Source organism: Asterias rubens, chromosome 20 (assembly GCF_902459465.1).
Source record: "Asterias rubens chromosome 20, eAstRub1.3, whole genome shotgun sequence".
NCBI lineage: Eukaryota > Metazoa > Echinodermata > Asteroidea > Forcipulatida > Asteriidae > Asterias > Asterias rubens.
The window spans coordinates 519,475-541,683 of NC_047081.1; the positions used below are offsets into that span (position 1 = coordinate 519,475).

At 38.8% G+C, this 22,209-nt stretch overlaps 1 protein-coding gene and 1 long non-coding RNA gene across 2 annotated transcripts in view; one reads left to right on the forward strand and one right to left on the reverse strand.

The window, feature by feature from the left end:
* Positions 1–1,384: 1,384 nt before the first annotated feature.
* LOC117303860 (pituitary homeobox x-like) lies at positions 1,385–14,018 on the forward strand. Its single transcript, XM_033788254.1, has 3 exons — positions 1,385–2,007; positions 5,714–5,928; positions 12,959–14,018. Exons 1-3 carry the CDS (start codon positions 1,797–1,799, stop codon positions 13,487–13,489), a joined length of 957 nt encoding a protein of 318 aa, XP_033644145.1. The 5' UTR covers positions 1,385–1,796; the 3' UTR covers positions 13,490–14,018.
* Positions 14,019–16,151: 2,133 nt separating this feature from the next.
* LOC117304081 overlaps positions 16,152–22,209 on the reverse strand; it is a 44,675-nt gene continuing 38,617 nt past the window's right edge. The window contains exons 3-4 of the long non-coding RNA XR_004520559.1: positions 19,661–19,737; positions 16,152–18,846 (exon numbers count right to left, since the gene is read on the reverse strand). This is a non-coding gene — a long non-coding RNA (uncharacterized LOC117304081). The remainder of the gene's footprint in view (positions 18,847–19,660; positions 19,738–22,209) is intronic.

The following is a 22,209-nucleotide window of genomic DNA, read 5'->3' on the forward strand; positions in this document are numbered from 1 at the left end:
CATGAAATTGGGCCCAGATACCTAAGTGGATTTTTTTGAGTTCTGAGCATTAGAGGCCAAAGTTTGATTTAAAACAAATCTTTCGTGGTAGAAAAACCAAGTGACATAACGCAAAACAAAAAGAGCTAAACTCGCAGTGAATTTCTGTGAACCAAATATATTTGAAAGGCAAGGGATATTGTTCGTCATTGGCGAAATAATTTGCTCTATAATTTTTGACTTCAAACTTTTGGCACTTCGAATTATACTCGGCCAAGAACATTGCCCTAATTTGCCCAAAAACATATAGCAGGGCACCTGTTCCAGAATGGAGTCTGTCCGAGTGACTTGGAGATATTGTTTGCGCGGGAACATTGAGTATTTAGCATCTAGCATTGGTTGCTATGGATACCTACTTTAGCGGCATGCGTCTATCGATAATATTGATTAGCGCCCTCTCGTGAATGAAATATCAGTTCAACGCCCTTTAATTGTTCAACACTCTTGAATATAAATATAGATTTATTTTTAAAGCAGATGAAAACAAAGTCCCTTCAAGTTCAACCATCTTTCACTCACCCCTCCTCAGAGAAAAATCCCCAACCAAACCAAAAACCAACAACCCCGAACTAAAAAATATAAAAGAGCATAACAATGTTTGAAAAGTTCATCACGTTTGCTGCAATCAATCTAATGGCTAATGGTTTTGGCTTTTGTTTATGCGTTATTTACTTCATAACAAGAACAAAAAATAGCAAGAATAAGATCAAGAAACAGGAAAAGAGCTAGATCAAACACAACAACGAGAACAACACTAAGAACAAGAACAAGAACTAGAATATAAAATACACTAACTGCACACTATGCAAAATAACACTGCAACAACACGGACATCACAGTTGCAGGTCCTTGTTTGATAAGACAAGTACCACTTTCTTAAGCAGCACGTTTCTGCTTATCAGATATTGGAGATGTAAACGCCTAGAATTGGTACATCTTTCAAGGATCTTCTTGCAAGGATGTTCTCATGAATATGCAAAATCTCCCCGTCATGGAGCAATGGGATTGGCTGGTATTGCTTACCGATTTGCCCAACGCAGTGATCATCAAAGATGGGTGACTTATTGTGTGTATGAACTTGGATGATAGATGGCATCTCAAAGACGATTCAGTCTTTGGTAATGTTAGGCCACCGAACATTGGCCAAGACATGAACCCAAAGTGCAAGTGACCACCACAGATACGCATGTGCATAGTTTGACGCGTTTCACTTCACGCATGCGCCCTCGCGCAATACGAGCACGATGGCAGCAGAAGAAAAATAAATGGAGTCAAAAGGCTTTACAGAATTCCCAGCGAAGTTAATTTAAATCCAGATCATATGCTCATGTGTAAACCACTCACATTGCAGCGCGAATCTCTCTTTATACTTTTTTATTTCACGAGAGGGTCTTGTGTTCCGAAAAGAGGGTATTTTTTTCCCAGATGAAATTAGCCGACTGCTGGCCAGCCCCTTTGCGTTAAAGACCCTCACTGACGAACCGGTTCTCACCAACACGCACGTGCACGACGAAGAGCTGATACCTCAAACAAAACGTAAAGTTTGGTGTGTTTGGATTTGGCGCAGTGGGCTTGACGAGCTAGCGGGGGTTTAAGTGCTGAGCCTCGGCCCATAAGTTGGCTCTTTATCCCTTGGCTTTCGTACTTGCCTCGTTTTGCACCGACTCAGCTAAGCCGGGGGAAGCTGGTCGTCTGAAGTCCCCCTAATCTTTCTTGATCATCTAGGCACCGAGTTTGTGTGGGCTATTGGCAATACTATGGAGATTTTAAGCGCACCTCTGTCTACTTTAGAGACATATACAGGAGGTGATCATGGACACAGAACACCGGTTAGACTAACGAGAGTTGAGAAAGCCGTGAGCAGCGGGCCACATCATCCAAGGCATGGGGGCTCAAGCTCCGATGGACCCCATGGATCGACATGGGGAACTGCAGCCATGTCCGATAACCGAGACCACTCGACACGAGGTAAGGACATTGAAGCTTTTAGTGCAACATTTCTCTACTTTGTAAAACTAATAAGCCATCTTTACGTAAACAAAACAAACGTCATCCATATTCAACCCCTTTCTAAACGCAAGTAGACACTAAAATACAAAGTTAACAAACAGATAAGAAGAGTTGCAGGTATCAATACTAATGAAATTCTACTCTTCAAATAATTTATCAAGAAATAATTGAGTGAGTGCCGCCTTTATAAGTCGGTTGACAAGGCTTACATTACTAGCATTTTTAAGTTATGATTTTTTAAAATAACTTACACAAATAATATTGAATATCAAGTAATAAACCACTAGGGAAACCGACTTGGTAAAGTAACGGTTGTGTGGCTTCTGACTGGCACATCCGATCAAAGATATTGACTAATAGGGAAGCCGCCGACAGGATACCTCAGTTGATAGAGCGCCGGTACGTTAATCCAAAGGTTGTTGGTCCAAATCCATCTCCAGTCAATTTTTGTTTTTGCTCAAACCAAAATATAAACCACACACTAAATTCTGTTGTATTGGTCATCTGGAATTCCTTCACGGTTTTCACCCCTAATCTGAAACATATAGAAACTTATCAATGTACAGCGAGTAAAATGAAACAACCAACCATTAAATTTAAAATAAATTAATCATATAATATTACTTTTAAACAGAGAATAATAAACTCCATCAATTAACAATAAGTTTTAAAACATCAACCCCTTTTCAATTGAAATAAAACAAATTCAGTCAATCTGTTCCCAGTAGCAAGTGTCATGTCACTAATAACAACACACTGATGTTTCAACGCGAGTTTGCCGAAAAACACTTCAAGAAATATGTTTTGAGACAACACAGGATGTCGAGGAAAAAATACCATAAAGGTCACAAAAGTTTAACTCGTGAATATTTAGGATCTTTGAAGGTTATTTATTTGAATACGTTTGTCAAGCATAGATAGAATGAATCATAATTTAGTTATTAAAATCATTTACATACCGAGAAACACAAATTTTAATACTTCGGGTGATTGTGGCATTTCTTGAAGTTCAACCAAGGGACTCTCAAAAACGACTATATCGTGGTGCAACTGAGCAAGCCCGAAGTACAAGTGTAGATCAGACTGTGTGACCCTTCCCCCTGAAACTGAAGCGTACTCGCAGTTGTATGGACTTTAAAACAATGGAACAAAGATCCACACAATCTTTGTTTTATTCCACTTCAAAAACAGAGCAACAATTGCAAATGTTCAAAAGACTTGCGAACTCGGCGTATTGGCGAACTTGAAAACAAAGGGGACGATTGTGTCCGCCCTTAGCATCAAACAAGAGATAAACACCCACAACTTAGTTTTCGTCAAAATATCAACAATACTTTCATACTTGAGAGAACAAAGGTGGAAGATTTGTTCTCGGTTGACATCACAATAAACATTGTTTATGCTCAGTTGAAATCAACAATGAACGAACACTATTAAGAAGAATGAATAATGTCATACATGGGCGTGGCAGCATGGTTAACCCAATAGAGCCGAGACTTTAACAAAGGTGTTTTTTTTTACTGAGCGAGGAATTCCTGAAGATGACCCCTTCCAAAAGCTTTAAAAAAATCTTGATTTGTTAATAAGCTAATTAAGAAAAACCTGGATTTAAAGAAACTTCCAATACCACTTTTTTCTCTCGTTGAAAATCGAAACTTGTCCAGATTATTGCCGACAATGTTGAGCGGTCGTCCAAGTAGGAAGAGCAGTAATTTGCATTTGGGACACGCAATCTGAGAAGCGTTACGCGGTAACGTTTATCAGATTAAGATTACGGGGATAAAACAGCTCAAACCATGTGCTAAAGTGTGATGATTTTAAAGGCAGTGGACACTATTGGTAATTACTCAAAAATAATTATTAGCATAAAACCTTACTTGGTATCGAGTAAAGGGGAGAGCAGTTGATAGTATAAAACATTTTGAGAAAGAAGTAATTTTCCACAATTTGATTTTGAGACCTAAGATTTAGAATTTGAGGTCTCGAAATAAAGCATATGAAAGCACACAACTTCGTGTGACATGGGTGTTTTTTCTTTCATTATTATCTCGCAACTACGATAACCGATTGAGCTCAAATTTTCACAGTTTTGTTATTTCACGCATATATTGAGACACACCAAGTGGGACTTACTGGTCTTTGACAGTTATGCCAATAGTGTCCACTGTCTTTAAGAAGACAGCAAAGTTGTTTTACCTGACCTCTTCTACTTAAAGCTCAACAAGGACATTATTTACCTCAAATCAATTATCTTGTATTTGTGTCGTCTTGTTATTCAGTCATTTACATTTATTTACTGAACATTTTGTAGACATTTTAACCGGAGGTGGTCCAATGGTGAAATGATTTCTAAACGTTCGTAAACGGATCCCGTAATAAGATTCCAAGTTAGTAATGAAGAGAGCTTAATTTATTAAAATAAAAGCAAGATTTAGCGGGGACGATTATTCCAATTTAAAAAAACCATTTCGCCCATGTTTCTCCAGTATCCCCCAGAGGGCCATCAGAATGTACTCTCAGACTTCAAATTGGTGTTTACTTAATGTTGAATTAAGATACAGAGCTTCCAGAGAATGTTTGACAAACGATTTTTTTCGCAAAGTGTTTGCAAATTTCTTTATGCAAATTTCAGGGACGTCTGTTTGCATAAAAATGCACTGACTTTCAAATTGCGTGAGTTTGTTTTTTGAATTAAACGTTGTATGACAATCAAATAATGGGGGGGGGGGGAGAGAGAGAAAAAAGACAAAATCATCGCTGTAAATTACTTAAGTAAGTCATCGGACTAGAATCAGCATTCGACCGGTCAGTGAACTACAAAACCAAGTAGATTCACTCACTCCATGCCGGACACTTCGTCTATTTTATGTGTTATGCATGACGTCGTGTAATTTCCCTTCTCTACATGTCTACGCCGTGCCAGCCCGGCTAGTGCCGTCTTGAAGCGAGGGGGCAATTTACATACTTTTACCCGGCCGTAGATCGGCTCAACTCCCCAAAGGTTGGCTTTCAAATATTGGTTCTTTTAGTCCCTCTTTCCTCGATTATAATTTAACCTAATCAGTGAAGGATATTAAGGTAAAAGAAGAGCAGAGGAAAAGTAAAAAGCAAAAACAAACGACCCAAAACGAAACAGCAACAACAAACAAACAAACAACAGTTCTTTTACCGAACCTGTGGGCAAAATTGTACAGCAAGAACAGTTAGCAGAGTGATGAAACGAGGCCCTGATGTAAATTAAGTATGGCGCACTATCAAATTCATCATTTTGACGATGAAAACAAATCACCATAAGTTCTTCTCTCCGCCGATGTATCAATACGCACGACTTTTATACAGATCATCTGCTTAAAAACAACATCATATTAGTCACCGTAGTTTTGTGAAAATAATACACCACGGTCATCAGTTTAAATACCGTTTAAATTTAACAAGGGAATTATACAAATTATATATGAAAGCTCGATGGGTGGCAAACAATCTTAATGGCTGTAAACCACTGAGGGATTTGGCAGTGAGAATATTGTTGAAATTGAATCATTGAACAGCGCACTTGTACAAACACGAAAGACGTCCCCCATGCCAGAGTCAAACATGACACATTCATAAACCAAGTCCTTCATAATGTTATAATTCTGGGTTTTGTTCTCTTAAATGTCGGCAGAAACCAACATCGAATCAACAGGAAAAGATTCAGCTGAGGAAAACTCCGATGAGAGCGAGGCGAGTAAGAGGAGAAGACAACGCCGTCAGAGGACGCATTTCACCAGCCAGCAGCTCCAAGAGCTGGAGGGTAACTTTGCCCGTAATCGCTACCCGGACATGTCAACTCGGGAAGAAATCGCTGCTTGGACCAACTTGACAGAGTCTCGCGTACGGGTAAGAAAAACACAATAGATTATAAAGACCACAATCAATGCAAATAAGATCTTTCGAATTCCATCACAAAACTGAATCCAAAGTAGCCCGTAGGCTTTGTTGAAATTAAATAACCCGTCTGAACTCCACCAAGGCACTGGAAACTATTGGTAATACTCAAAATAATTGTAGGCATAAAAACTTACTTGGTCGAGCAATGGAGAGGTGTTATAAAACAAAACAATATGAGAAACTGCTCCCCGAAACAAGGCACCTCGTTTTGTTAGCAAAAACCAATTCTGTAATGTTCCTTTCAGTTAGGACTAGATTATAGAGCATGGGATAAGCATGCACCAGGCAAGGAGTTCCAAAGAAATGCAATCAAGCTATTGGAATGGCTCTTTGTTCTACATCTCAGCAAATCAAGAGTGTATATGGGTGAGAAGAAGCAGCAAGTCTGGTTTCACAGTCAAACATCCTTATAGGACGAATCATAGTTTTAAGACGTTTTCTCCACCAAGTAAAGATTAAAATCTTACTCACTCACCAACCAGGCTTACCCGGAAGTACGAACTCGTTCCCAGGGGTGGAAAATCCCACGTTGATTGAGTTGAACTGACACCCTGGGCTCGACTATTCCCACCTTGGTGTTAATTTTGTTAGCGTAATAGGGAGCAGTTAACACTCTGCATTGGTGTGGATAAGACTCTATTATAACTTCATTATCTTAGCTCCAATGGACAGTGAACCGGTCACGGCACTGTTTGAACCTCGTGTGAAATGGCTGGTAACACAATCTGCTAAGCACGCCTGTTATTGCTAAGCCAATATTTCAGCATATGGAACGCCCCTTACATTATAAAGTCAATTTAAAAAAAAAATGCTTACCGAAAGTAATTCCTAAAAAGGCTTTTGTAGACATTCTTGCTAACACAAATGTTTAGTGATTTGCCAACAAATGGCTTAGCACGCTAGCAAAACTTGCTAAGCGACTTGTGGTGACTCATGGCCGATCATTTTACCGGACTCAAGCTCTGGAGTTTCTGATCAGCAGAGTGTGGATTCGAGACGTCATATTTCATTAGTCAGTACATTTCAGTACAATAATTAGTTTTGTGCAAAAGTGCTTACCGAAAAAGAAAAGAAAAAAAGCTTGCTTCTTTCAATGAATTTCAGTGATTTTCAATCAAAAAGATATTGAATTTAACCTTTTGACTGATGCAAAAACTCTTCCGTGGAACGTCAAACACAGTTGTTGATATCCATTGACGTCATGTTTTCGCTGTAAGCAAAAAGTGTAAAATGGACCCCACCGTAAGGAGAAAACGTTTGTTTAGAGGCGGCACAGTTCAATAGAGCTGCTAAACACAACACAAATATGCTTAACAGAATAGGGTTATCAGCCCAGATAGGCCTCAGCCTAACATTAACAGTCTTTGACTATCATCATTTTGCTTAGCACAAAATTGTTAAGCAAAATATGTATTTGTTTAAGCAGCTAAGAAATAACAATACCAAAACTTACATAGCACCCTAATCCATTCTCTAGGGCGCTGGATATTTAAAAAAAATAAGCAGGTCGTATGGACACATTAAAAAATAAGTATTCGAATTTTAACTTAAGGAAGATAAACAAAATAGGAAACAAAAGCACCAGTTTCCGGCTGTGTTTAACAGAGCGAAACTTATGGAGTTGGTAACACCGCTACTTTACCATAAGTCTGAAAATAGGACATTAGACTAGTTAGATCCCCATAGTACACAGACCCAGTTATAGATATCATAATCCCTGTTGGATGATTTGATGAAGTCAAGGTGTTGATCCCCCAGCTTACTCGTTTAACACTTCGGTAGTTTGGACGGGGCACCGTGTCTGCTGTATCCATTTTCTGCATGTGTGAGCACGGCACCAGACTGGCTGCTTATATCGAGATTTCGAACACGCTTTAGCGAGTTCTATGGTGGATTTTGTGAGCATTTAAACGGTGTTGTTTATAAGATTAAAAGGCACTGGACACTTTTTGCAATACATCAAAGATAAGTATTCTTTCTAGGTGTATTCCAACATATACATAACAAATCTGTGAATTTATTTGCTCAATTGGTCATCGAACATGCACGAAAATAATGAAAAAAAAAACCATCAGACTCAAATACTTGAGTGAGAAATTACTTCCTTCTCGAAAACTACGTTACTTCAGAGGGAACCGTTTCTTACAATGTTTTATATTACCAACAGTAATTCTTCTTTGCTAATTACCAAGTAAGTTGTTTATGCTAATATTTTGATGTGATTTTTTTGTTTTTGATATAACATAACGAACCACGAGGGAAACTGACTTGATAAATTTGATTTGTTAAATCTTCGGTTTATGTTTATCACATATAGAATTCAAGCATACAACTACAAGGTCATATTTTGACAGTCACACAAATTTATTCTGAGAAGAAATGTTTTGAACAGATGTCTGGAGAATGAATTGTCAGTAAACGTCCCTTTATTGTGTTCACACGTTCATCGAATGCCATTGAACTGATGCTATTGGTAAACTGGAGTTATTTTAATTTAAAGTGAACACACAAATAGGTACATCCCTGTGGTACGCATATTGGCCAACGCAATGTTTTTCAGAAAAGAAAAAAAACTGAAATCATTTTTTAAATTTTCATAAATGCATATAAATAAGTATAGATGCGCGCTGCTATATGTCTTTTAGAATGATCCGAACTTGACCATGAAGTTCTTAAAGGCACTGCCGTCGATTTCACAAAACTCTTCCTAACTTAAGACTAATCTTGGGACTTTAGGACGAGTCCCAACCATGCACTGTAGCATTCAGACCTTAAGATTAATCCTAAGTTAGGAAGAGTTACTCGTCCTAACTCGAGATAAGACGAGTCCTAACTCTTTGTGAAATCGACGGCTGGTGTATCCCAAAAATGTGCATACAACAATGCAAAAATTTAGGCTCAATTGGTCATCGAAGTTGCAAGAGAATAATTGAAAGATAAAACGTCCCTGATGCACATTGCGGGTGTTTTCCGAGATGCCTGATAGTAGGCTTCAGGTCTTTGAGAAATTGCATCTTTTTTCATGAACATGAATTTAACATTTACAATAAAGAGCAGCCTAAAACAAAAGCATCATGTTATTTTAAGTGTGCGAATTTGTAATACTTTCGCACGTCAATATTAAGCATTGCAAACTAAAACCCCAGTTTCTCCCTAATGATCCACAAACAGTTTATTCAAGTTTATTTATTCCTTATTTACTCAAACTGAGCCAGTCTACCTGCAGTTCAAATAAAAACAACTTATCCGGTGACATCTTCAAAAGCATTTATTTTGATTTTGAAAGGGCATATTTTCCATAAATCAAACCTGACATTTTAACCGTTTAGCGTCCACACGAGTTCGTCGTTTTTATTCCACCGCGCACCAATGTCTTAATTAAGAGTGTGTTAGTTGCTAGAAGTTGTGTGGGTGTGACATGACACTTTGTATGCTCAGATATTGAAGCCTGGTTGAGCTTCTTATTAAAAATAAAATAACAACAAGTTTGCATCACGACTGTATTAGTAAAGGATTTGTGGATTTTCAGGTCTTACAAACCCCGGTAGTCCTGTAATCTACTTCTCTAGGCTCGAGAAGTGAAAGATTTGAGTTGAAAATGTAAACAGAGCCTTCATGATTTACGTTTGAGGATCTAGAGTGTACTTAGTTTCTGATAATGCCATGTTGAGCTCTTCACGAACCAGTCAGCCCCGAGATGAGTTTTTCATCTGTGTGTGCGGTCTCCAAGGTGACTGATCTTTTCCTATTTGGAGGAATAACTAGGCCAATATAAAATAATTAGCAGTGATTAAACTTAGTCTGTGTCGTATTTGCGCGGCTTTTCGACCTGTCAGTTCGCGAGTCCCACTGCGCAATCGCACGTCTACACCAATCAAGGTGGGTGATTGGTCAACTGTTGGGGGGGGGGGGGAATATCCAGGAAAAAAGGTGAGTCGGCTGTGTTAGACACCAGAGAAGTACAGCCAGCTGGCAAACTCATAAAAACAATATCATTTTTTTCTTCTTCGCCAAAGTGTAACCACCACATAACGACAGCCATTTTTCGACCGTGAGCTATCGTCACTTGACGGTGTGCCGCGTTGAGACACCTATGGCCTTGACTTAACCCATAAAATTAGAAAAATACCAAAATAAAAAATGGGGTTAAGACTTCTTTTTCAACTCTTCCAAACTCAAATAACAACGTGATGTATGAGGGGGCAAACTCTCAAAGCCAAGGGGGAAATTAAACTCTTCTTTTTTCAATTATAGGATTCAAAGTGCCGCGAATTGGCCTTTTGAGTTTTGTGTAATTGTTGATGTTCTGATTGTGACAGTCACAATCCTGGCGTTGTTTTTTCGCTGGACTGTCAAAGCTGATTAGGGTGTTATTAAGGCCTTTATTCCATATGGGAAACTGTGTGCGTGTTTGGTTTGCAGTTCCCAAGTTGTTTCTACAGCGTGTTTCGTCTACTGTTAATTCGAACATTAGGGTAGTCAACTTAGACTTCAAGCTAGCTTCTTTTGGTTTGGTTTAGTTTATGTGTCCACAGTAAACACATATCAATATTCTTATTGATTGGTAAACAACAGCTATATGAATATTCATATGAATCTATTTGAACTCTGACCTCTATAAGGCACTCTAATTTCGTAATAGATACTAGAAAATTCAGTTTTAAGGAAATGTTAACCTTTGGTAAATTACTCAAAAAATGAATGACCATACATTCAAACTTTCTTGGTGATAAACCAGTTTTATCATGTCTAATTAAATATCAGTTCAAGAGATGCTTTTCTAATCGATTAGGCTATTTAATAGTTCAACATAAAACTATCCAATATAACCAGGTTGGGTAACTAGGTTGACGGCTTAAACCAGTTTTATCAACTTCTAGTTAAACAAACCAATTAACTAGAATTTTATTTTATTTTAAATAAACGTCCTAATTTACTGCCATTCAACCTGTTTATAAATTCAGAAACAAAGTAAACTTTGACATTTTGATTTCGTCAAATGCTGACTGGCCTCAAAAAGGAATTGCTGAACTTGTTTATTCTGAATAATAAAGTATGGGCACCTAAAGGTTAAAGTGGTATATCAACTCAGTGTTCTTTATTCGGTTGCTGAAGACGTCTGCGTATTTTCAGACTCTCTTGTTTCTTCGTCTGACAACTACCGGCATCTCGTTAACCCCAAAAGAAGAATTTATATCAAATCATTTTTCGAAAAAGATAAAAATGTTTCCAACATTAAAATAATACCCGTTGTAATAGGACAGCGGGTAGCTTTTGATTCGGTTTGGTCTGACCAAATGTACGACTTTTTCGTGATTTTTTTTGTACGACTGTATTTCATATAAAGCATTTTCTTCTAGCGAATCCAATCCTTTCGTCTAATCAAAACGGACACTTTCCCGTCATATCAGGTGCAAGTAATTTCTTAAGGTGTACCATGTCTTAAACAGATTTTGTTCGGACTGATCCGTAAATAGGTTCACGATTAGCAGCGTAATGAGCGAGCTTAGTCCCCGGTGTTTTTCGCATCATCTCCCCGGAGCAGTACAGTGCTCTGCCCCGCTCCATAGAAACTAACCTTGGACACAAAATTTAATAAACGTCAGGGTGATTTTTTAAGCGCACATGCATGACGCAATAACACGTTTTGACTTTGACATTTTTGACTTCTTGTAACCATGAACTGAAAATGAGAGAAACATAATGTACAGGACATTTTTTTAAGTATTTTTTTTTATATTCTTAGGCTCTTCTCCGGTGTTAGAATGTTTCTACGCATCATCGGGTAAAAAGTGCAATGAATTGGGCAGACGTTTTGAGTCGACAGCCCGTATCTGCTGATGACTCTAACATACCCAACATAACCGGTCTCTTGCACTTTAACAGTATGCTAATTTCAAACTCGCGTATAAATCGTGATCAAACGCATGCATTCTGTTAATTGAAAAACTTCTGGGGGACGGGGGAAAAAGCAGGATGAATTTTAAATCATCTTGAATATCTTTCGTAAGGTATTTGTTTGTATAATTGAAATGGCAGGGCTTAATGAAGGGGTTGGATCGCCAAATGATTTCTTTCTGTTCAGGGCTGTGAAATTGCTTTGCTTTCTAACCTCGACAGGTTTTTATCTTGACTCGTAAAATTCTTGCCATTACAATTATTTTCCCGCGCGATTATTCTTTTCCACACTCTGGTAAATCGTGATTAAACGACAGAGGCGGTGGTAAATGGCTGACAGTGTGTCCGCTGATCGTCGGACATCCTCTGCTATTGTTAAGTCATATTGTATATGGGTTGTGGAAAAAAACCGAGTTATGGCAAACATTTTGACGAATAGTAATTGTGGAAATATTTCATCGCTATAATATATTAATAAATACCGAATTCTTATATCACACGTATCTACCAACAAGGTACTCGAGGCGCTTATAGTATATACTTTTTCCAGAAAGATGGGTCATTGAATTTATGAAATTCTGAGACCCAATTATGTAGCACCTTTATAAGGGTTTACAGGGTGCTACGGCGCATTCAGCAGCCACTGCCAGGAACACCGGGGCGAACCCCTTTCCTTAGCGATACGTGTTACTGTTATATGTTACGTGCATTGCACAACGCACGATACCAATGGCTTTATGTCCCATCCGAAGGACGAAGCTATGCACGTGAACAACGCGTATAGAGCATGTTTTACTCCGTCAATTTCAACAAAACCCCATTCATTTTAACTCCTGTCTCATTCAATTTGGTTTGAAACAGTCAAAAGGAGTAATTCAATTTTACCATTTTAGCATTCACTGGTCAAATGAGATCATTCAATTTAACTAAATTAGGCCGCAAGACTTACATGTTTATCATTTTAAATTTAAATCCAGACTCTAATAAAACAACTCTGATGTTTGGAAAAACAAAATCTGTCTAAACCTTTGTTTGACTTGTATTTATAACAACATTTGTTTTGTTATGTTTTTTTTTATAGATCTGGTTCAAGAACCGACGAGCCAAGTGGAGGAAGCGGGAACGCAATCAGCTGAACGAACTCAAGAATGGGTTTGGTTCCCAGTTCAACGGCTTGATGCAACCGTTCGATGACGGGCTCTACTCCGGTTACTCCTACAACAACTGGGCCGCTAAATCCGCCTCAAACCCCCTCGGAGCGAAGAGCTTTCCATGGTCGCTGAATTCTCTTGGCTCGGTGTCCTCTCAACCGATGTGTTTCAACTCCCCACCGTCTGCCGTCAGTCCAAACTTCTCCACGGCACCCATGAGCGGGGTGACACCGCAGAACCTCGGTCCTCTCAGTCACCAGGCAGGGGCTCCGCCATCCGGAGCGTCGGGATGCCCGCATGGCTCCTCGCCCTACGTGTATCGAGAACCGGCTTCCGGGAGTCTAGCATCGTTGTGTTTGAAGGCAAAGCAACATTCCACGGGAGTTGGGGGCTTCACATACCCAGTTCAGAATCATACACTCTCAGCGTGCCAGTATGCTACACTAAACGGGCAGCCATGATACTACTAGTCTCACCTCAAGGACTATTCCATTCTGCTTGTAGCTTCAGGAGAAGCATTCAGCTCACAGACGATGGCATCGTTAGGCCGCCGTAGGATTACTATAGTTACGGTTGGCTTACAGAAGCCTGCGTCCTTTTAAAGTGGACTTGGGTTGGAGTCCAACCTCACCCAGCAGAACACTGTTTGATGTAAACCAGTATTCACAGAACCAGACTACAGTATTTTTAGTCTAGAGTAACGTAGACTCCTGTCCAGGCTGAAACCAATTATTACATTTATCACAACCTACAACTGTACAACGCCAATGGCGAATACTAACGTTCATGATATAAAAAGAGGCCACACTTATTATAATAGTTTGAATGCACTTTATTGAAATAAGAGAAAAGGAAACTCTTCCTTTGGCTGTGACTGAATCAAGCAACTTGAGCTAAGGCTACGGACGGTGTCAGAGGCAATTGTGTCCACCATGCAATACTGTCCGCTCCGGACACTTTTGCACATGCAATCGTGTCCGGGGCTATGCAAAAAACGTCCCGGCGGACGCGTACATGACTGTACATGTATGTGCGCGCGTAAGCGAGCGTGCATGCACTGAACCTACGTATATGCAGCATGTATATTCACGTATTTTATGATTGCAGCGAATACTCAATGGCCGAACATTTCCCATGTCATTCATGATTTGCACTTAGCTTGTAAACAAAATGGCGAACGTGTTCCGTCGACCAAGGGCGTTAAATTTACTGCAAGGACGGTTTTGCAAGGGGGCGGACACAACTGCATATGCAAATGTGTCCGGGCGGACACGATATGCATTATGCAGCAGCGTCCGGGCGGACACGATTGCATATGCAAAACCGTCCGGCTGACATTATTGCATATGCAATAATGTCCTCCGGATAGTATTGCATAGAGGACATAATTGCATGCGACAACAGCCGTTGGACGCTGCAGTGACCGTACAAGAATATTTAGTTTTTTTGGGGCTGAAATTCTATTTGTGTATAACGAAGGAAACTTAACTAGAGTGGGATTTGAACCAATCACCTCCGGATTAATCCGACCTGCCTAATGTCTGTCAACATTTTGGAGGTGCCAGTCAGAAAAGCAAAACATTCAAACTGGGAAATAGACTGGTTCTATGTTTTAATAATGGTGTTATGATCATTCAGCTACACAGGGAAGCAAACATTGATTACAACAGTGCAAAAATACGTGCACACATTTCCGTATCCTGCCACCACTTTTACATTCGCAATGAAATAAACTAGAATCTATTAGACTCATGAGATGTTTACGCTCCTTTTGGTAAAAATGGGTTTCAAAAGTTGTGGCAGATCGGAAATCTTTCCACAACAGTTGAATTTTTAGTAAAACTATTACACTTACTTTCAATAGACGTCTCGCTAATAAGGGTAGCGAGCCCCTCTTGGTACCCGAGCTGACTCCCTGGACCCCCGTAGGTAGCAGCTGAAACATCCTTGCCCAGTTTACGGACCGTAAGAATTGACATAAAAACAGAGCTTCTTCGCATGTGTTGATGCTATGTTTGCCCCTGTAGTCTCTCCATCGAGCCGCCATTCAATCACTCGACACTTAAACTCAAATGGCGATACTAGAGTATAGTTTTTATCCCAAACTTGTTGACATTTCTAATGCTCTCAAGCTTTCCTAACACAAGTCTCGTCTGTTTACCATTTGAATGGGTACCAGTCTGCTTGACTGTCGGAATTACAATACCAAAGATTATAGAGCGCTCTATAATCTTTGACAATACCCAGTTACAGCACTTAAGCAATGCGGTAAACAAACCGTGACGTCATCAGGTCAGGGGTCAATTCAAACGTCTGAAGACACACAATGGCGTCTTTCTCCCAAACGCCCATCACTGATATGACCACGGCCACATTTATTGGAGCTGCTAAAGCAAAAAGCATGCTTATCTGGGTTTTTTTTTAGGATACCAGTTAATGTCTACATGACATGGTATTTTGGCTGGTATAAACACTTTCTTTGGAAGCCGTTTTTCGAAATTAGAGGCAAATCCAACAATTTTTTAATAAACCTTATTGAATGAATCCAAATGAATGAATGAGTGAAATATGCTTTAATTATTAATTTGCTTTTAATTAAGACGTATCTTAGTGTACACCAAAAGGGGATTTGTTTTGTTTTGGTGTTAATAACTCAACGCTAGGTGGCAGCATACACACTTTGTACAGCACCCACCCTCTATATCTAATTTTTAATAACTACATTTGTGTATATATTTGTAATTAATGCTTCATTATTTGTGATGACTTTATAGAAATGTCCGTTTTGTGCTATAGACTGAAATGTAAATGAAAGTGGTTTGATTTAAGAGTTCGATGAATAGTAACAATAGAATTGATTGTTTTGGTATTTTTCCGGTGTCCATAAGCCCTTAGTTGGTATGTTGCTCATTAGTAGAACCTATCTAGATGTAACACCAATCATTGCCAAAGGTTGTGGATGTCAAATGTACTTGTTTATTGCAATATTTCAAAAAGATTCTGCATCAGGATGATAGCAGTTTATTTCAGAGTTTTTAAAGGTGACAGCCGTCGATTTCACCTTTAGGATTAATCTTAGGACTTAAAACGAGTAAGGTACATATCCATAGACGTTAGGACTCATTGAACCCATCCCAAGTTAGGACTAGTCACTCATCCTAACTCGAGATAAGATTAATCCTAGCGTTTTGTGAAATCTGCTGCGGGTTAAATGTTCGGTCGATTTGATCCGAAAATTTTGATTTAAATTTAAATAGCCAATTTGTTTTTATAAATTCGAGAAAGTTAAATCCATTAAGCTGTTGCACAAAAAAAGTAATCCAACGATGATAATTTGGAATTAATTAAAAAACCTATTGTTGGAATCCAAACATTATCCCACGATGTTTGCCTGTTGCCTGTAATTTGAGCATTGTCCGTGGCATAATATAGGCATGTATGTTTCTCCTTTGGTTCTGTACCATCCGTCAAAACTCGTTCGGTAAAACCAATTAGTAAAACAACAAAGCAAACAAATTTGAGGGAACTTTTATAGGTTTGTGGTTTACTTTGTATTTTTGATAAAATCCTAAATCAGCAAAAAGCAATATTTGATGATTATCTCAAAACCTTTAATCTTTGTTCCCCAAAATTTTATTATAAATCAATAAAACCGATTGAAACTAAAAAGACGGGCATCTAATTAATTAGGCACATTTTGTGCGGGGTCGAATCTTTTACTTGTGTAGATTGTGTCATTGTTTAAATATTGTTGATAAGGCTGAAATAAAAGATTAATACTAAGATGTATTCATTGACAATCAATCGCAAGTATTCTTTATTTTCTCAACGTCTGGTGTATAACTAAACTCATGTAGTTTTCCTTTTATAACTCGAGTATCTAACAAACAAGCAACATTACAAGTTTCCCCCATCAATTTCAGCAAATTAGCGTCAAATTTAAACGTCGATTTCTGATTCGTTTTTGAGCAAAATTGGTTCGAATCCCACTCTAGTCAATTTTGTGTAAAACACCAAAAATCATTTCAAAATTTACCCAGTCAGTTTCCCTTGTGTTTATATTGACATAATAAATTAGCTGGATTTTTGAATGCAGCTCAAATTTTGCACCAGACTAAAGCACATACCTGTACTTAAGGTTCAGTGGTGGGGCTACATTTAGGTACAAGTTTGGGGCTATATTAGGGGTATTGGTTACACTAGGGTACAGGCTACATTAAAGTTTACCCTTAGCCAAGCCATTTAATGAAGTAATAAACAAAGTTGAGAAATAAAGAATTACAAACTTAATGAAACAAAGATGCAAAATAATAAAGAAATTGCCACAAAAAAAGAGTAAGGAATAAAGAACCAACCAAATAATCAATAAAGAACTAAAGGAATCATGATTTGCACCCATTTTGCTTGCTCGTTTTGCGAAATCTCTTGTCGCAAACGAAAACTAAAGTTAACAATCATGAAGGAATCTTCATATCGTTTCGCCTACTCTTTAAATGAACAATCAACTCAAAGTCGCATAGTCCGTCCGTCAACATGTAATTAAAGTGACTTGGAGGCAAATTATTGAAGTAAGAATGCATGAAAGTGAAATTGTCCGCTCATTTGCCAAAAATGACAGAAAGAACTTCTTCTAGGAATTCTTTTGTAAGAAACTTAACAAGTAGTTGTTTAACCAATCTTAAGCCTGCGATTCCATCCTTAAACCCCCGTTTTTGAATGAAACTTCTCAGCGTGAATACAATTATATAAAAAACTGTCGCCAATGGCTAAACAACTTCTTTGATGTCATGTTTCAAAAACCTGAGCCTATTTTACTCATCAGCTTATAATCTGTCGAGAAAGAAACATCTTTGAAGTCTTCCGTCACCATGCCAGCGAGATTACGGGATAAGGGTCATCCCTCAGACTCCGGGCCCTAGGAACATTCTGCCAAGCTTCTCGTCCCTTAAATCGCGACCCTAGCGCCGGACGTCGCTCTCCCCTATCCCCCATGTCAGAGAGTCACCTGCTCGTTTTTTACGCATTGGTTTTAGAGCTGGGGGAATTAACAGCACATCTGCTTGCGAAATCCATAAGAAATGGCTTCATTTAAAGCACCCCATTCGTCTATTTTCCCAATGTCTTCACTACAGCGCGAACTCTCTGACCAGTGCCCGGCATAATCATGAATACAAATTACACTTTGAGAAAGAAGAAAACGGGGCATGAATTCTCAAGTTTGTTTCTTTTGAGCTCAGGGGGTGAATGACTTCGGGGTTCAGAAACATGATTGAGTTTTGTCACAAGCGGAGTTTTCGTAACTTTGATTGATTTTGTTTCTGTTTTGTGTACTGGTCTAAGTGCACTGTATGCTAACCCAAACGCCTTCTGTCAAGCTTATAAACACATCTCAAGAATACCTTAGTGGTTTTTGTTTGTTGGGTGGCTGACATTACACGGCAACAACTATATCAATTTCATTCTGAACGCCTTCCCTGCGGTGGTCCTTAGGGGTCGAGGAGCGAAAGCACTGACGGGGCGCTCGGTCAATTCTCCCCCGCGTTTCAAAGCCTTAGTTACCCCTTCATCACCCAACATTGCCGTACTATGTATCATTTTGTTCACTCCCGAATTCCTTGTGTACGTTGATCGCCACGTGCCGGGGTCCCGGTCCGGCACGTGGGCACCTTGCGTACCAGTCGCTTCCATTGTTTCCTAGTCATTTATGGTAGATAGTTGATGAACGAGGCGGATGATTCGTTGGGACTTTTAGTAGAGTCGACCCCGGCGAGTGGACTTCTTCCAATCGGTAAAACCCGACCGATGTCGAGACGAAAATCTAAAACAAGAATAATATTTGTTGTTAAAACAGTTTTTTTTTTAAATAGATTTTTAGCTTTTGCAAACAACTTACCAACCAGAAGGAATTATGGTATGAATGCAAAAAATAGTTAAAGGAACACGTTGCCTTGGATCGGTCGAGTTGGTCTTTGGAAAGCGTTTGTAACCGGTTGTAATAAAATGCATATGGTTGGAAAGATGATAGTAAAAGTAGAATATAATGATCCACACAAACACGCCTCAGAAATTGCACGGTTTTCCTTTTACCTCGTCGACTAACACGGTCGGCCATTTAGTGGAGTCAAATGTTGACTAAAAAAATGGCCGACCGTGTTAGTACGCAAAGTAAAAGGAAAACCGTGCAACTTCGAGGCAAACTTGTGTTGATCATTGTATTCTACTTTTTAAACATCTTTCCAACCATATGCATTTCATAACAGACGGTTATAAAGGCTTTATATAGACCAACTCGTCCGATCCAAGGCAACGTGTTCCTTTAATGGCCTGAAGTTTGGACCCTAGCAGAGTCTTTCTCGAAGGCTCAAAAGCCTTTCTCAAAAAAATCTTTCTTGTGTGGACATTATACATTTTGGGTGATAAGATACGGTGAACTTAACCCTCCCAAAAATCTAAAAGGATTGCTTTGCGCTCAAATAAATAGGCCAGAAACCATAATCAGACATTATTTATTTTATTGAAAAGTTGAATCTGCCAGATATAAAAATGCTGCCTTGAGGGCGAACTCATACTAAAATGGTTCATAAAAAAATCGTTGTTTTCCTCTAGAATTATGAGTCTACGCTAAACCTCACCTGTATGCTGAGGATGCTGACCATACTGCTCTCACTGTGTTTTCATCGAATCGACCATCAGTGCTCATCAGCTTGACCTGTAAGAAAATATGAATTTTGTTGAGGCATTTATTTATTGCATCGAAGTTTATTTTATGCCTTTAAAGGCAGTGGACACTATTGGTAAATATTCAAAATAATTATTGGCATAAAACCTTACTTGGTATGAGTAATGGGGAGAGGTTGATAGTATACAACATTGTGAGAAACGGCTCCTTCTGAAGTGACATAGTTTTCGAGAAAGATGTAATTTTCCACGAATTTGATTTCGATACCTCTGCTTTAGAATTTGAGGTCTCGAAATCAAGCATCTGAAAGCACATAACTTCGTGTGACAAGGGTGTTTTTTCTTTCATAATTATCTCGCAACTTCGACAACCAATTGAGCTCAAATTTTCACAGGTTTGTTGTTTTATGCATATGTTGAGATACACCAAGTGAGAAGACTGGACTTTGACAATTACCAATAGTGTACAGAGTCTTTAAGAGTCCTAACATCTAAACACCAAACTTTTAGTCACCAATGTCCACATGGAGGCGCTGTAACTAAAAACACTGAAGCCTAAAAGGATATCCCGGGCTTTCTTAACAATTCCATTTTAATTACCTATTAAATATCAGAGAATACTTGATATTCATGGAGACCCACACAGAAGAAAAAGAAGGGGGGTCAGTCAAAATAGAAAGCCAGCTGAATTAGAGAGTTTATATCCCCTCTCACAAACAAATTTGCGCGCCGAAATTGTTGGACGGATCAGAAATGCCAGAGATTCAATTTACACGATCGATGGCTGGTTTTAAATGGTTTTAACCGGTCTACTCCGGTCTCATTTAGACGTACTCTGAGATGAAGCAATTGTAATCCGCTAAAGCCCCAGCAAGCGGTCGCTAAATCTCTCTTCTATTCGTAGAAGTCTTCTTATTACCGTATACGTTTCATTTTAAACACTTGCAGGCAACTGACTGAACACACCGCTGTTTTATATTGCGATGCTGTGGGGTATAAATATTCCAATTCGATTTTACCGGGCGATCGCTTTAATAGCTGAGTTCATTCTTTGAAAAATACAGAAGTTATCATCACAATATTCTCTATCGAAAATAAAACACATCTCAAAAATTAATGTTGCTTTACATTTTAACTTTTGGGAAACTTGGGTGCAAAAGAGATAACTATTTTGACGAAACCTGTTTCTGGATATAAACATAATTTTCAGTCAGCCATTGCTCATTTTTTATAGTTAGTCTTTTATAAAACGGACATGGTAGGCCTATTTTTTACACAACTTAATTATACAATATTATATTGTCTTCGAAAAACAAAACTAAGAGCCATAACTTTAAATAAGTTTGCTTCACAATTAACTTTGGGACAGCTTGAAGGCGAAATCGACAATTACCAGTCTATACGATTAAGTTTACCAACCCAAGTTATACATAATTGAAAATTCTCTTCAGTTTGAAAAAGTGAGGACAAAATTTTTTGACTTTCCAAAGTCACGAAAGAGCAGTCTGCTGAAGTAAGTCCCCTCGGTTTCTTAACCTTTCCTGCCTTTTACAAAACATAGTCTAATTTCTTTCGACCGCTAGCGACAGACGAACCCACAACAAAATGAAAAACGAAAATCCCTGGCTTTTCCCGCCAATTTCTCCACCTGCCCTTTCCGGAAGTGTCGGAAATGAACGGAGGAAGAGGCCAACTGGTGGAGCAGGCATGTGTTGATAAAGTGGCATGAAATGACAACCCGTATGGAAGCCGGTCAGTCGTAAAACACCACTGACAGTTGCAGGTCATTGTGCAGCGTGACCATTTGTCACCTTAGCCTTCGACAGGTGGGCGAGGGGTTATCGGTTATGATTGGTTGAATGTTGTATGCAGTTTCTTAGTTAGGATATAACGGTAGCTCTGATTGGTTGGATGGCCAGGTGGTTGATCACGTTTTGATTTGTCATCGTCTGCGATTGGTTGATTGTTAGTTAGTATCTATTGGCAGCTCTGATTGGTTGGATGGCTAGGTGGTGGATCACACGTAGATGTTTCATCGTCTGTGATTGGTTGATTGTTTTGTAAAGCTTCTTAGTTAGTACGTAACGGTAGCTCTGATTGGTTGGTTGGCTCGGGTGGATTTCACAAAGAGTTAAGACTAGTCTTATCTCGAGTTAGGGCGAGTTACTTGTCTTAACTTAGAACTAGCCTTAAGTTTGTAATAACTATCTCCCAAAGTTAGGACTACTCCCAGATCTTTGTAAAAACCGACCCTAGCTGGTGGATCACGCGTTTATTGAAGTTTTGAAACATATTGTAGTCCTTTTTAATCATGTAATTTTGTATTATGTATTAAATATTAAGCTTAAATCAAATTGAATTGAATTGAATAACATATTCATGTATAATACGGGTAGCAACGCAAATAAATAAATAAATAAATATCTTCTTAAATTAATTCGTTTTAAATCTCTTTTATTTGTGCTGAATCCTTTTCGAACGCCAACACAAGCTATAATATCAA